Source organism: Macaca thibetana, chromosome 10 (genome assembly GCF_024542745.1).
Source record: "Macaca thibetana thibetana isolate TM-01 chromosome 10, ASM2454274v1, whole genome shotgun sequence".
Lineage (NCBI taxonomy): Eukaryota > Metazoa > Chordata > Mammalia > Primates > Cercopithecidae > Macaca > Macaca thibetana.
Genome location: NC_065587.1, coordinates 25063960 through 25076354, shown reverse-complemented (window position 1 = coordinate 25076354; position 12395 = coordinate 25063960). Strand labels below are relative to the sequence as shown.

Sequence of the window (12395 nt, the reverse complement as noted above, 5' to 3'; positions counted from 1 at the left end):
GAAATGGCTCAGACACAGCCATGCTGTCTGCAGAGGACAGAGTGACTGGGACATGCAGAAGTCTCAGGTGGCCACCTCGTTTGGTTAAAGTCTCCGTGGTCACTAGTGCCCTAGTGTATGGTCGCTTCCCCCACCTCCCCCTGCTGGGTTAATAATGGACCCCTGGGCACAGAGTATTTGACTGCGAGCAGCTAGAAGCAAAGGTGAGACCCCCACTCCGCTGAGCATATCAATGATTTTCCCTCCCGCCCGCACAGCCACAGAGCAGGGAGACAGATAATGTCATGAGAAGAGGGGGACGGTCACAGCCAGTGGCTGGTCCCCCACACTGAATCGATTCTATTTGGCTGCTTGGCAGGAAATGCTGGGCCTTTGCAGGCGCCCTGGACCTGGATCAGACTGTTAGAATACCTGTGTGCATTCAGGGTCAGGGCGTCCCGTTCCTGTGTCCGCAGGACCTCACGACACTATCTGCCCTCTCTGTTCTCAGCACAGCCCAACTCAGCCAGGATGAGCTTTCCAACTAAGCGCAGGCTTGATATCTCATGGTAGAAATGTCCAATTTCTGTCTCCTAGACCTGGTTCATTTCCTCTCTTTATTTCTATTGTAAGTCATGTCTGTCTCTTTCACACTCACATGAGATATATTTGTATGCATACACAGATACATCAAATATTTATTATTTGGAATCTGTGCATATTATATATATATGCCTATATACACATGCATGTGTGATACATACCCATGCACGCTGTTTATTGAGTACCTACTACGTGCTAGACACTGTGTTGTCAGATATAGCAAATGAGATCATTCTCACTGTGCTAAAGGTATGTAGTAAACTCATTAAACATTGCCTATTGTGCAGCCTGGTGGGCACGGCTCCAACTCTGGAGGGAGATGGTTTGGCCTTGATTCTGGCCGCCACCTCTCACCAGCCGTGTGACTCTAGGAAATTCGCTAGGGCTTATCTCCCTTTCCTCTCCTATAATAGCTCATACCTCTGAAGGCTGCTGTGGGGCTGGGTGCGTTAATAAGACAATAAAGCTTAGAAGAGTGGCAGGTTGTGGAAAAGCACATGATACCCATTAGCTGCTTTTACTATAATTGTCATCGCATTTAATCCTCATAGTGACCATGTGAAGATAGATCTTGTTATTCTCATCTGACAAGTGAAACAATTGAATCTCAAAAAGGTGAATCATTTTCCCAGTCATGGGGCTCGTAAGCACAGAGATGGGACGTGAACGCAGATAGGTCTGCCCTAAAGGAGGCTTGTAACCTCCCGGGTCCCCCATCTCTGTGCTGTCTGCGTCCTTCAAAGTTGGTCTGAGACCTTCCTCTTCCCCAGGAAGTCTTCCAGGATTAGCCACACACACGATTGCTGTTCTTCCTAGTTGATGCATCTGGCTTATCGTGAAGTCTCAAAAGTGGAGTGAGATTTTACCATACCTTTTCTGATCCAGTCACGCGAGGGGTCTTTCTGAAGCAATCGAGGCTCTTCTTGCACCCAGGGAAGAGTCTAAATCTCGAGACCTGGAATTTGAGTTCAATTTCCTTTGGGACCCGGTTTCTGCTCTTCTTTGGCTACTCTCTACTGCCTGGGTTTGAGTCCCAACTGAGACAGTTACTATTTTTGCTTGTGTAACTAGGTGAATTCATCTCTCTGGGTCTCAACTTCCCCTTTTGTAAAGTGAGGATAATAATATAGGCCCATGAGTGTCTGTAACACGAGGAAGGTGTTACCCTAGTGGTTTGCACACATAAGCTCTCAGTAAATGCTGGCTGTTACTGTGGACTATAAAATAATTGATTTTCTTTTTTGGAACAGTGTCTCGCTCTATCACCCAGGCTGGAGTGTAGTGGCACGATCATGGCTTGCTGTAACCTCTGCCTCCTGGGCCCAAGTAATTCTCCCACCTCCAGAGTGGCAACAACTACAGCATGCACCACCATGACTGGCAAATTTTTGTACTTTTTGTAGACACCATGCCCAGTCTTAGAACGTATCTTATACTTCCCTGATCTAGGTCTTGTTTGTACAGCCCCCTCTGCCTAGACTTCTCTTCCATACCAAGTTCTTTTGGAAAACCCTATGGCTTCTTCACAAACTGAATCTAATGTCATTTTCTCCCAATAGCTTTTCAGGTACCCCTTCTCTTCCCAGTTCCCCACATAGAAGGATGCAGCTGTGTCCACCCTGCATGGTAGACTTACAAAAGCCCTTAGATACTGCCCAACGCAGCATGCTTCACATAGAGCGTATGGGGTGGTAATTCGTGTTAAACAAAACACTTTCCTTTGTCAAACAGGTTTTGGAACCTCTGGGCTAACGTTGGGAAACTCAAGGCTCATCGGGCATCTGCCCTGCACGAGTTCTCAGAGTCCTTGACTTGGATGCTGACATGCCTCTTCCAAGAGGCAGATGAATGTGCAGCTTTTTCAAACTTGCAGTGGAGCATTTTATAGGGTTTGGGTTCTCAGGAACGCCCCTGGGAAGTGCTGATCAAATCTAGTCTCTTAAATTAACAAGTGGAGAAACTGAGGCCCCAAGATATGAGTCCATGCAGGAACTTAGTAGCCAGGCTGGGAGCAGGACCCTGAGCTCCTGTCTGGGGGTTTAGGGAACCGGGCTGGGTCTTCTCATCTGGACTCTGTGCTCTTCTCCTGCCTGCTCCTACCTCCCTAGGCTATGCTGACCACATGGGGCTCACTCACTTCCGCCGGCAATTCCAGGTGCTGGACCCTCCACTCCTGAAGAAGCTCATGTCGACCTCCGAGGGAATAGATGAAAGGAAGGTAGGTGGAGCACATGCAAGAGGGGTGAAGGCCCCAGATACGGATATGTTGGTTATTGGATATGTTCCAAGGCTGGGCACGGTGAGTGGCTCATGCCTGTAATCTCAGTGCTTTGGGAGACCCAGGTGGGTGGATTGCTTGAGTCCAGGAGTTCAAGACCAGCCTGGGCAACATGGCTTTGACTGAGGTCTGATGGGCTTGTGTTCCATAAGGGATTGCCCCAGGGGGCATCTGGACCAGCTGGAATCTGAAAGCAGGACCATGGGGGCAGTGCTGAGGGCAGCATGAAGTTTCGCTCAAATCCTTGCTCTAGACCAAACCCACACAACAATGTCATTTGGGACCCGACCCAGCCCAGGATGACACTTCTGGCCCCTACATAAGGAACTTTAGGAAAAGAATAAGAATAGAGTCATGAGAAGACAGCATCCCAGCTAAAAGGGTGAAAAGTCATCATTTGCAAAGTATGTTCCATTCAGCACCAGCACCCTGAGGTGGTCTATGAAAAGAGCACTTCGGGGTCTAAAATGTTTAGGAAATATTTACATCAGGGCTCCATGGTTGAGAATTCTATGAACATCACGCCTTAGGGCCTTTGCACGAGCTGTTTTCTCTGCCTGGAGCACTCATTCCCCAGTCTTTGCATGGCTGGTGTCATCTTGCTGTTCAGATCCCAGCTCAGATCTCATTCACCATCCCATCCTCTTGTTTTGATGTGTGTGTAGCACTTATCTGAAATAATGTGAATCTCCTCTATGTTTTCTGGCTTCCAGCAAGAGCTCAGTAATTTTTTTGTTGAGTGAATGAATGAATGAATGAATACCTAGGCCTAACTTTGTGTTTTTGTCCCTGTGTGTCTTCTTTCTCCAACTACAGCGTAAACTCATGGAATCTCATCTCTACTTCCAGTGCCAAACTTTCAATAACTGTTTCTCTTAAGAATGGTCACAGGCTTATCAATGATTAGAGACCTTGTTAGAATTTGCAAAGCCCTATTTCATCTTCATAACAGCCCTGCAAAAGAAGAGCTATTACTCCCCATTTACAAAAGAGAACACCACGTTTCTTAGAGATGAAGTGGCGCTCCCGAGGCCACACAGCCAGGCATTTGTGGGTTTGCTCCTTGGACTCAAGTTTCTCCATTCCAGGGGACGATAGTTTAAAGAGCATAGTTCATAAAGGAAGGTAGTTCAAACCGACCTGAATTTGATTCCCAGCTGGGGCTGTGTGAATGTAAACCAGTTATGTCATCTTTCTGCCTCCCTTTCCTCATCTGTAAAGTGGGAAGGACCACAATGCAGAAAATATATAGGGGAATCCACATAATTTCAGGATAAGTGCTACCAAAACTAATTAAACAAGCGGATGTGATGGGGGGTAATAGCTAAGCTGGGATCTGAATAGCAAGATGAAAGAGTACTCCATGCCACTCAATGGAGTGTTCTGAGAATGGCATGTAATAGTATAGTTCATTTACACAGGGCCTGGGACATAGTAAGGGCTCAATATACACTAACCACCGTCATCAACATCAGCAGCAGCACCATCAATGTCATCATCCTCTTTCAGATCCAGGGTGATGACACACAAGTCGCACAGACCATGTGTTCACAATCCTGTTGCAACTGCACGTGCCTGCGTGTGCCTGAGATCATCAGCACTGCAGTTCTCAATGAATGAGTCAGAAGAGTAGAAGTAAACAGAGTCACAATTCTTAGGTGTCTTCTTAGTTCTTCTTTGCAGTGGGCACCGGGGCACAAGCCACTTTCAGTAGACAAGGCAGTGACTTCTGCAGGGCCCTCCTAACTCACTATGGAGGGGACGTGATCCCCAGATGTCTGTGGCACAGGGCTATCCCTTCTCTGGGTAGTGGCCCATTTTGGAAGCCATGAAATCCTGCCTGACTTGGTGCCATCAACCTCTCTGTACCAGTCTTCGTTCAGGGGTTCCTTATTCTTGGTCTCCCCAAATTTGACTTCATTCAGAGGGGCTGAATGGAACCACTGAGAGGGTCTTGGGCTCCTCTGTGGTTGAAAATGGTGCAGGAGTCAGGTATGGGGGAGTTTTTTTGTGGAGGGAAAGGGTGTAGCATATGGAAGCGTTTCTGTTCTGAATGAGTCAGCAGTTCTCTGTTGTAGCCAAACCAAAACCACCTCCATACATGCTAGAGGCCTCAGAAAATGGAAAATTACAAGGAGAATGGCCTTGGTTGGGAATTTTTGCTGCTGCTTATTCTTTTTTTATTTGCTCACAAATTTTATTTGCTGCAGCATAGAATTTTGGTAGCAACAAAAAGAAACACCATCCTGCCTCTTATGAAAAAGCTGATAAATATTCATTTGTCAGGCCACATGATATGCCATGAATTATACATGAACACGTGCTCGGGTGGGCAAACTATCAGTTTCTGTGTGCAAAGCAGTTAAGACCTCAGGATTTAATAAGACGAGGTTGACAGCTAGAAAAGGTCAATATTGTCATTAGACACTAGACGGCAGCAGAGGGGATTCATTGTCAGGGTGTAAAATGGGTCTTGGTGAAGTCCCCTGTGGGTCTAGCAGGTGAGGTCTGAATGTTGGTGTTTCATGCCAAGACTGTTTCCCAATGAAGTACTCTCATTTGGTGGCTACCTGATGGATATATTGTGTTCCTGAAACAGAAGTAGCATATGTCTTTTATCACGGATGCATAAACTCTCATTACGAAATATCAGACATACTATGAAAAGGTTACAGAGCCATGAGCTAAGACAGTATTCAAAATATAAAGCCTTCCCACTCTGGGAATCATCCTCATTTCACAGCGTAGGCAGCTGAGGCCATGACCACCCAGCCAGGTAGCAGTAGAGCTGGGATGTGAACTCAGGCTCTCAGATTCCTGACATAGGGCTTAAAAAAAAAAATTATGGTAAAATACACATAACAAGAACTTTACCACCATAACCATTTTTAAGTGTATTGATCAATGGTATTAAGTACATTCATATTTTTGAGCAACAATAAGCACCATTCATCTCCATAACTACTTCTTGCAAAATCGAGACTTGGTACCCATTAAACAGTAATTCCTGATTCCTCCTCTTCTCAGGCTCTGACCATCATCGTTCTGCTTTCTGTCTCTATAAATCTGACTATTCTAAGTCCATCACAGAAGTAGAATCATGCTGCATATGTCCTTTCGTGACTGGTTAATTTCACTTTGCATAATGTCCTCAAGGTTCATTCACATCGTGGCATGTATCAGAATTTCCTTCCTCAGGCTGAAAAATACTCCATTGTGGATGTATACCTTATTTTACCTGTCCATTCAACTGTCAGTGGATGTTTGGGTTGATTCCATTGTTTCCTTTTTAACTTTTATTTTAAGTTTGGGGGTATAAATGCAGGTTTGTTGTAACAAACTTGTGTCATGGGGGTTTGTTGTACAGATTATTTCATCACCCAGGTGTTAAGCCTAGTACGCATTAGTTGTGTTTCCTGATTCTCTCCCTCCATTAGTTATTTTTCCTGATTCTCTCCCTCCTCCCATCCTGCACCCGTCAACAGGCTCCAGTGTGGGGTGTTCCCTTCTATGTGTCTGTCTGCTCTCATCATTTAGCTCCCACTTATAAGTGAGAACATGTGATATTTGGTTTTCTCTTCCTGCATGAGTTTGCTAAGGATAATGGCCTCCAGCTCCATTCATGTTTCTGCAAAGGATGTCATCTCACTCTTTTTTTCGTGACTGTATAGTATTCCATAGTGTCTATGTACCACATTTTCTTGATCTGGTCTGTCACTGATGGGCATTTAGGGGGATTCTATGTCTTTGCTATTGCAAATGGTGCTACAATGAGCATATATGTGCATGTGTCTTTACAAAAGAATGATTTCTATTCCTTTAGCTATATACCCAGTAATGGGGTTACTGGGTTGAATGTACAAATATCTCTTCAAGACCCTACTTTCTTTTTTTTTTAACTCTTGTTTTAGGTTCAGGGGAGGTGCACATGCAGGTTTATTATAGAAGTAAATTTCATGTTACAGGGGTTTGGTGTACAGACAAGTTCATCACCCAGATAATAAGCATGGTACACAATAGGTAGTTTCTCAGTCCTCACCCTCCTCCCACCCTTTACCCTCCAGTAGGCCCTGGTGAGACCCTGCTTTCAGTTTTTTGGGGTATATACCCAGAAGTGGAATAGCTGGATCATATGGTAATTCTATTTTAAATTTTTCGATGAGCTGCCATACAGTTTTTTATAGCAGCTGTACCATTTTGCATTTCCACCAATACTGCATATGGATGGCAATTTCTCCACATTCTTGCCAACATGTTATTTTTTGTTTTGTTTTTTGATAGTTGCCATGCTAATGGGTATGAGATGGTGTCTCAGTGTGGTTTTGATTTGCATTTCCCTCATGATTAGGGGTGTTGAGCATCTTTTCATGTTCACACAGGACTTGAATGGAAGCCCTCTGAAGGCAGGCAAAGTATTTAGTGCAGTTCGTTACAGGACATGCCATTCATGGATATTAACTTTAAATAATTATCATTAATTTCATCCAACTTTAACCAAGTGCCTGCTTTTCACCAGATCCTGTGCTAGGCACCAGCAACTTCCATACAGAGCTGGCTTTGGTACACCCCAGGAGATGCCACTAAAACATTTGATGTTTCCAAGGGAGGTGAGAGCGGGGCACTCAAGGAAGACATCTCAGAAGTAGGTGATGCTTGAGATGAGGTCTGTGAAACTATCTGGAGGAACTGAGTAGGAGGAGGGTTACCGGACATTCTCATGTTAGGTACAGGATTGCAAAGATCTGGAGTCACGGAGGTGCATAGATAGTTTCATGGTGCTGGAGCATAAAAGATGCCAAGTGCCAAGAAAAGGGGCTGAGGACTTTAACAGAAGCAAATTCTGGGTTCTTGTTAGCCAAGCTGGAGAGTCTGGGCTTTATCAGGTGTTCAGCGATGCTCTTCTGAAGGGTTTCAGCAGGTGCATGGCATAGCAGACCTGATTTTTATGACTTGGACTGGCTTCAGCAAAATTATGAAGGAAGCGAAGTCCATGCTGCCCATTCCATGGTCCTCTCTAGGAAGCAGTGTCCTCATGCTGACCTCTGGCTATTCCAGGGTCCCCTGTCTCCTCTAGACACCCAGGCACATACTGAAGCCTCCCAAATGACCCTGTCTTCTCCCTCTAATCATCTTCGGTTCCATTCCTGTCTCCCAGGCTACTCCCTCTGGTTAGATGATGCTTTAACCTACACCGAAGCCTACATAGAGTGAATACAAGGGTGGAATTTCAGGCAGGTCAGTGAAGACGCTCTTTCAACTCACCTTGGCTAAGTCCCAGATTCTGGTCCCTTCCATTTTTCTGCTGCTGAAGCAGGAGTTGCCAAGTCTCTGATCGATGTGAGGAAACCCTTGGGCCTACCCTCCTCCCCGCAGAATGTCTACAATGTTGATTGATTTTAGCCGGCAAAATCTCTGTCCCTGAGGACTTGAGCTGAAGAACATAATTAAGGGCTGTCAATCCATCTTCTCGAAGGCGGCCACTGTTATTCTGTCTCCCACCCTGGTGGACACTCCCAGTTTCCTGTGAATTCATCTCAAGAGTCTTTATCTGCTGGGAGGAAACCCTTATGAGCCCATGGCCAGAGAGGAAACTGTCTGCTGTCTAGGTGCTGAATAATTATTCAGGGGCTCCCACCACCTTTGCTCCTGAAATTTATTCATCATCCCTTTCTTGTTCACCTTGCTGTCTCCCTCCAGTTTGGGTCTGTTGTTTTGTTCCTTTTTTGAGACAGAGTCTCGCTCTGTCGCCCAGGCTGGAGTGCAGCGGTGCTATCTCGGCTCACTGCAACCTCTGCCTCCTGGGTTCAAGCAATTCTCCTGCCTCAGCCTCCTGAGTAGCTGGGGACTACAGGCACGCGCCACCACGTCTGGCTAGTTTTTGTATTTTTGTAGAGACTGGGTTTCGCCATGTTGGCCAGGCTGGTCTTGAACTCCTGACCTCAGATGATCCAGCCACCTTGGTCTACCAAAGTGCTGGGATTGCAGGTGTGAACCACCGCACACTGTGAGCTGGGTCTATTGTTTTAATTATTTTACATGTTTTCCACTTAATTTTAATCAACCCAATTACATTGGTATGTGCATGTGCATTTGGTTTTTGGATAGTTTCTGCCTTTTTCCAGGCATTTCATTTATAGCCTTGAGCATAAATAGTTAAAAAACAGACACAGTTAGCACCCTTATGGAATGATTTGGCCACTTGTGAGAGAGGCTCAGTGGTTAAAGTATGTGATTTAGAGTCAGATAGACTTGAGTTCAAATTGTGTCTTCTTCCTGTCTCTCTCTATGAATCCACGCCCTTGATACTTGATAGATGTATGACCATTGGCAACATATAGTATGGCATAGCAAAGTGTCTGGTACATTGTAGGAGCTCAACATATGGAAGCCATTGGACCATGGTGTGGGCTTCATGGGGGCAGGTGCTATATGAACGGCAGCCAAATGGTTCACAGGATAAGCGTCCTATTCCATAGACACAGATTCTTCATATCAAGCTGTTCATTGAGGAGTGAGTTGGGGAAGCACTTTGCAGCTATGGCTCTTCATCATTTCTGGAGTCTCTGCGTGTCTGGCATATACAGCTAAATGTGAGGTGTCAGCCCATATGCTTTTTGGGTACACTCTTCTTCAACATTGGAGAGAAAGCTCTTTGCAAAATTCTAGGAAACAATGGAACGGTGTAAGTGGGGGCTGTGGGTTGGATGTGACTGAAATCTATTAGACCCCGAAATCTGGGCTCAATTTGACACAGGCTATTGGAATATTCATACTTAAGGCGGAGAGATCTCAGGTTTGCCAAGAGCCATGTTTGCTGAGGTGTAATGTTGACTTACAGTGAAGACGATGACCCATCTATGCTCAATGCCTGGGCTGCTTCATTGAATGAATCTTACCGTTTGTGAATTCGAGGTGGGATAGCTTAACAGGTTAAGGATACAGATTCTGGAGTCTGGCTTTCTGAGCACGTACGGTGTCTAATCTGCTCACTGGCTGTGTGACATTTGACAAGTCACTCGGCCCTTCTTTGACTTAGTTTTATTATCTTAAAATGGCATACTAATAGTCTCTAATACTCTTGATAGGAAGATTGAGTAATTTAAGATATTGACATGGTGACTTTCATATATACAGAATAAATAATAAATATAATCAATTACGATTTTGTTGTAAAAATAGTAAAATTCTACTATTTCTATGGATTTTAATGCCCCTGCTATACAATGAAGGCTTTAATCTTTGCCTTAGAAACCTCAAATAATTAAGATAAAATATTTTTTGATTAATAGTAGTAGATATTTAATCAAATGATCATCTCTAGACTACATTTGAATAGTTTTTGATTTTCTGACTATTATGAAAAAGGATGTTGTGAACCATTTGCACATCAGTCTTTGTGTAAAAATGTGTTTCTACTTCTTTTGGGTGCATTCTTGGAGGAGAATTGCTAGGTTATATGGTAAATTTATGTTTAACTTTTAAATATAACTTTTAAAGAAACTGTCAAGTTGTTTTTCAAAGTGGCTCTACCATTGTTCATCCTCACTGGCAATGTATGAGGGTTTCACTTTCTATCCTTATCAATACTTGGAATTGTTTGCCTTTTTGATTTAAGCCATCCTGTTGTATACAAAGCGGCATTTCATTGTGGTTTTAATTTGCATTTTCCCTAATGATGTTGACTTTTTTTTTTTTTTTGCATGTGCCTAGTAGCTACTTTATCTCTTTTTTTGTGAAATCTCTATTTTTTTTTTTGCCCATTTTAATTAGGCTGTTTATCTTACAGAGTTGTAATAGTTCTTTATTTGTTCTAGACATAATTATTTATCAGATGTATCTTTGAAAATATTTTCTTCCAGCCTGTGGCTTGTCTTTTCATTTTCATAGTGGTGCATGGAGATTTTAATTTTTATGAAGTTCAGTTTACTAATTTTTTAAGTGACTGGTGCTTTTTTCATATCTAAGAACTCTTTACCTACCCCTAGGTTACAGAGATATTCTCCCATTTTCCGCTAGAAGATTTGTAGTTTTAGCTCCTCCGTGTAGACATTTGATCTGTTGTGAGTTAATTTTGTGTACAGTGTAACATACATGCCTACATTCATTTTTTTGCATATGAATATTCAATTGTCCCAGCACCGTTTGTTGGAAAGACTATTATTATTTCTCCCAGTGAATTGTGTTGGAACCTTTGTCAAATATTTATTGGCCGTAAATAAAGAGTTTATTTTCATAATCTAAATTCACTCTGTTGGTCTGACTGTGCTAATTAGTAGCATCTCTTTCTTTCTGCCTCTTTATTCCTTGGTCAGTGTAAATAAACTTTGTCAATTTTATCTTTTCAAAGGACAAAGTTTTGATTTCACTGATTTTTTTCTCTGTTGTTTTTCTGTTTTCTTTGGTTCTATTGTCTTCTATTGATTTCTACTCTATATTATTTCCTTCCTTTCACTTGATTTGAGTTTAGTTTTCTCTACTTTTCCTGGTTTCTTAAAATGGAATCTTGCTCAAATTATTGATTCAAAATCCTTCTCCTTTTCCAATATACATGGTTAAAGCATACATTTTCCTCAAAGTACTACTTTGGCTGCATTACATAAAAATGTTCATTTAGTTCAAGATATTTTCTTTTTTTTTTTTTTTTTTTTTTTTTTTTTTTTTTTTTTTTGAGACAGAGTCTCGCTCTGTAGCCCGGGCTGGAGTGCAGTGGCCGGATCTCAGCTCACTGCAAGCTCCGCCTCCCAGGTTTACGCCATTCTCCTGCCTCAGCCTCCCGAGTAGCTGGGACTACAGGCGCCCGCCACCTCGCCCGGCTAGTTTTTTGTATTTTTTAGTAGAGACGGGGTTTCACGGTGTTCGCCAGGATGGTCTCGATCTCCTGACCTCGTGATCCACCCGTCTCGGCCTCCCAAAGTGCTGGGATTACAGGCTTGAGCCACCGCGCCCGGCCAGTTCAAGATATTTTCTAATTCCTAGTGTGATTTCTTCTTTGACCCATTGTTTATTAAGAAGTGTATTAATTTCTACATATTTGGAACTTTCTCACCTTTTTTCTTGTTGGTTTCTAATTTAATTCTGTTTTAGTTTGAGAACATATTTGATTACAGTACTTTTACATTTATTTTTGTTTGTTTGTTTTATTGAGACTTATTTTATGGCCTAATATTATATATCTAGGAGAGTGTTTAAGGTGTGCTTGTAAAAAACATGTATTCTTCAGTTGTTGAGTTGTCTATAGATGTTAGTTGGGGCGATTTGGTTAATAGTATAGTTCAAGTCTTATATATCATTGCTATTTTTTTTTTTTTTTTGAGACAGGGCGGTGTCTTGCTCTGTTGCCCAGGCTGGAGTGCAGTGGCACGATTATGGCTCACTGCAGCCTTGACTTCCTGGGCTCGAGTGATACTCCTGTTTCAGCCCCCTGAGTTACTCAGACTACAGGCATATGCCACCACACCTGGCTGATTTTGCTTTTTAGAGATAGGGTCTCACTGTGTTGTCCAGTCTGGTCTCGACCTCCTGGGCTCCAGGAATC

The 12395-nt window shown here is 43.3% G+C and overlaps 1 protein-coding gene across 2 annotated transcripts in view; it reads left to right on the top strand.

Moving 5' to 3' along the window:
- Window positions 1-12395, top strand: part of MYO18B (myosin XVIIIB) — a 300206-nt gene that overhangs the window by 110271 nt on the left and 177540 nt on the right. For both annotated transcript variants that reach the window (XM_050745880.1, XM_050745879.1), the window contains exon 21: window positions 2691-2800. In XM_050745880.1, the coding sequence (XP_050601837.1) occupies window positions 2691-2800 (110 nt within the window). The remainder of the gene's footprint in view (window positions 1-2690; window positions 2801-12395) is intronic.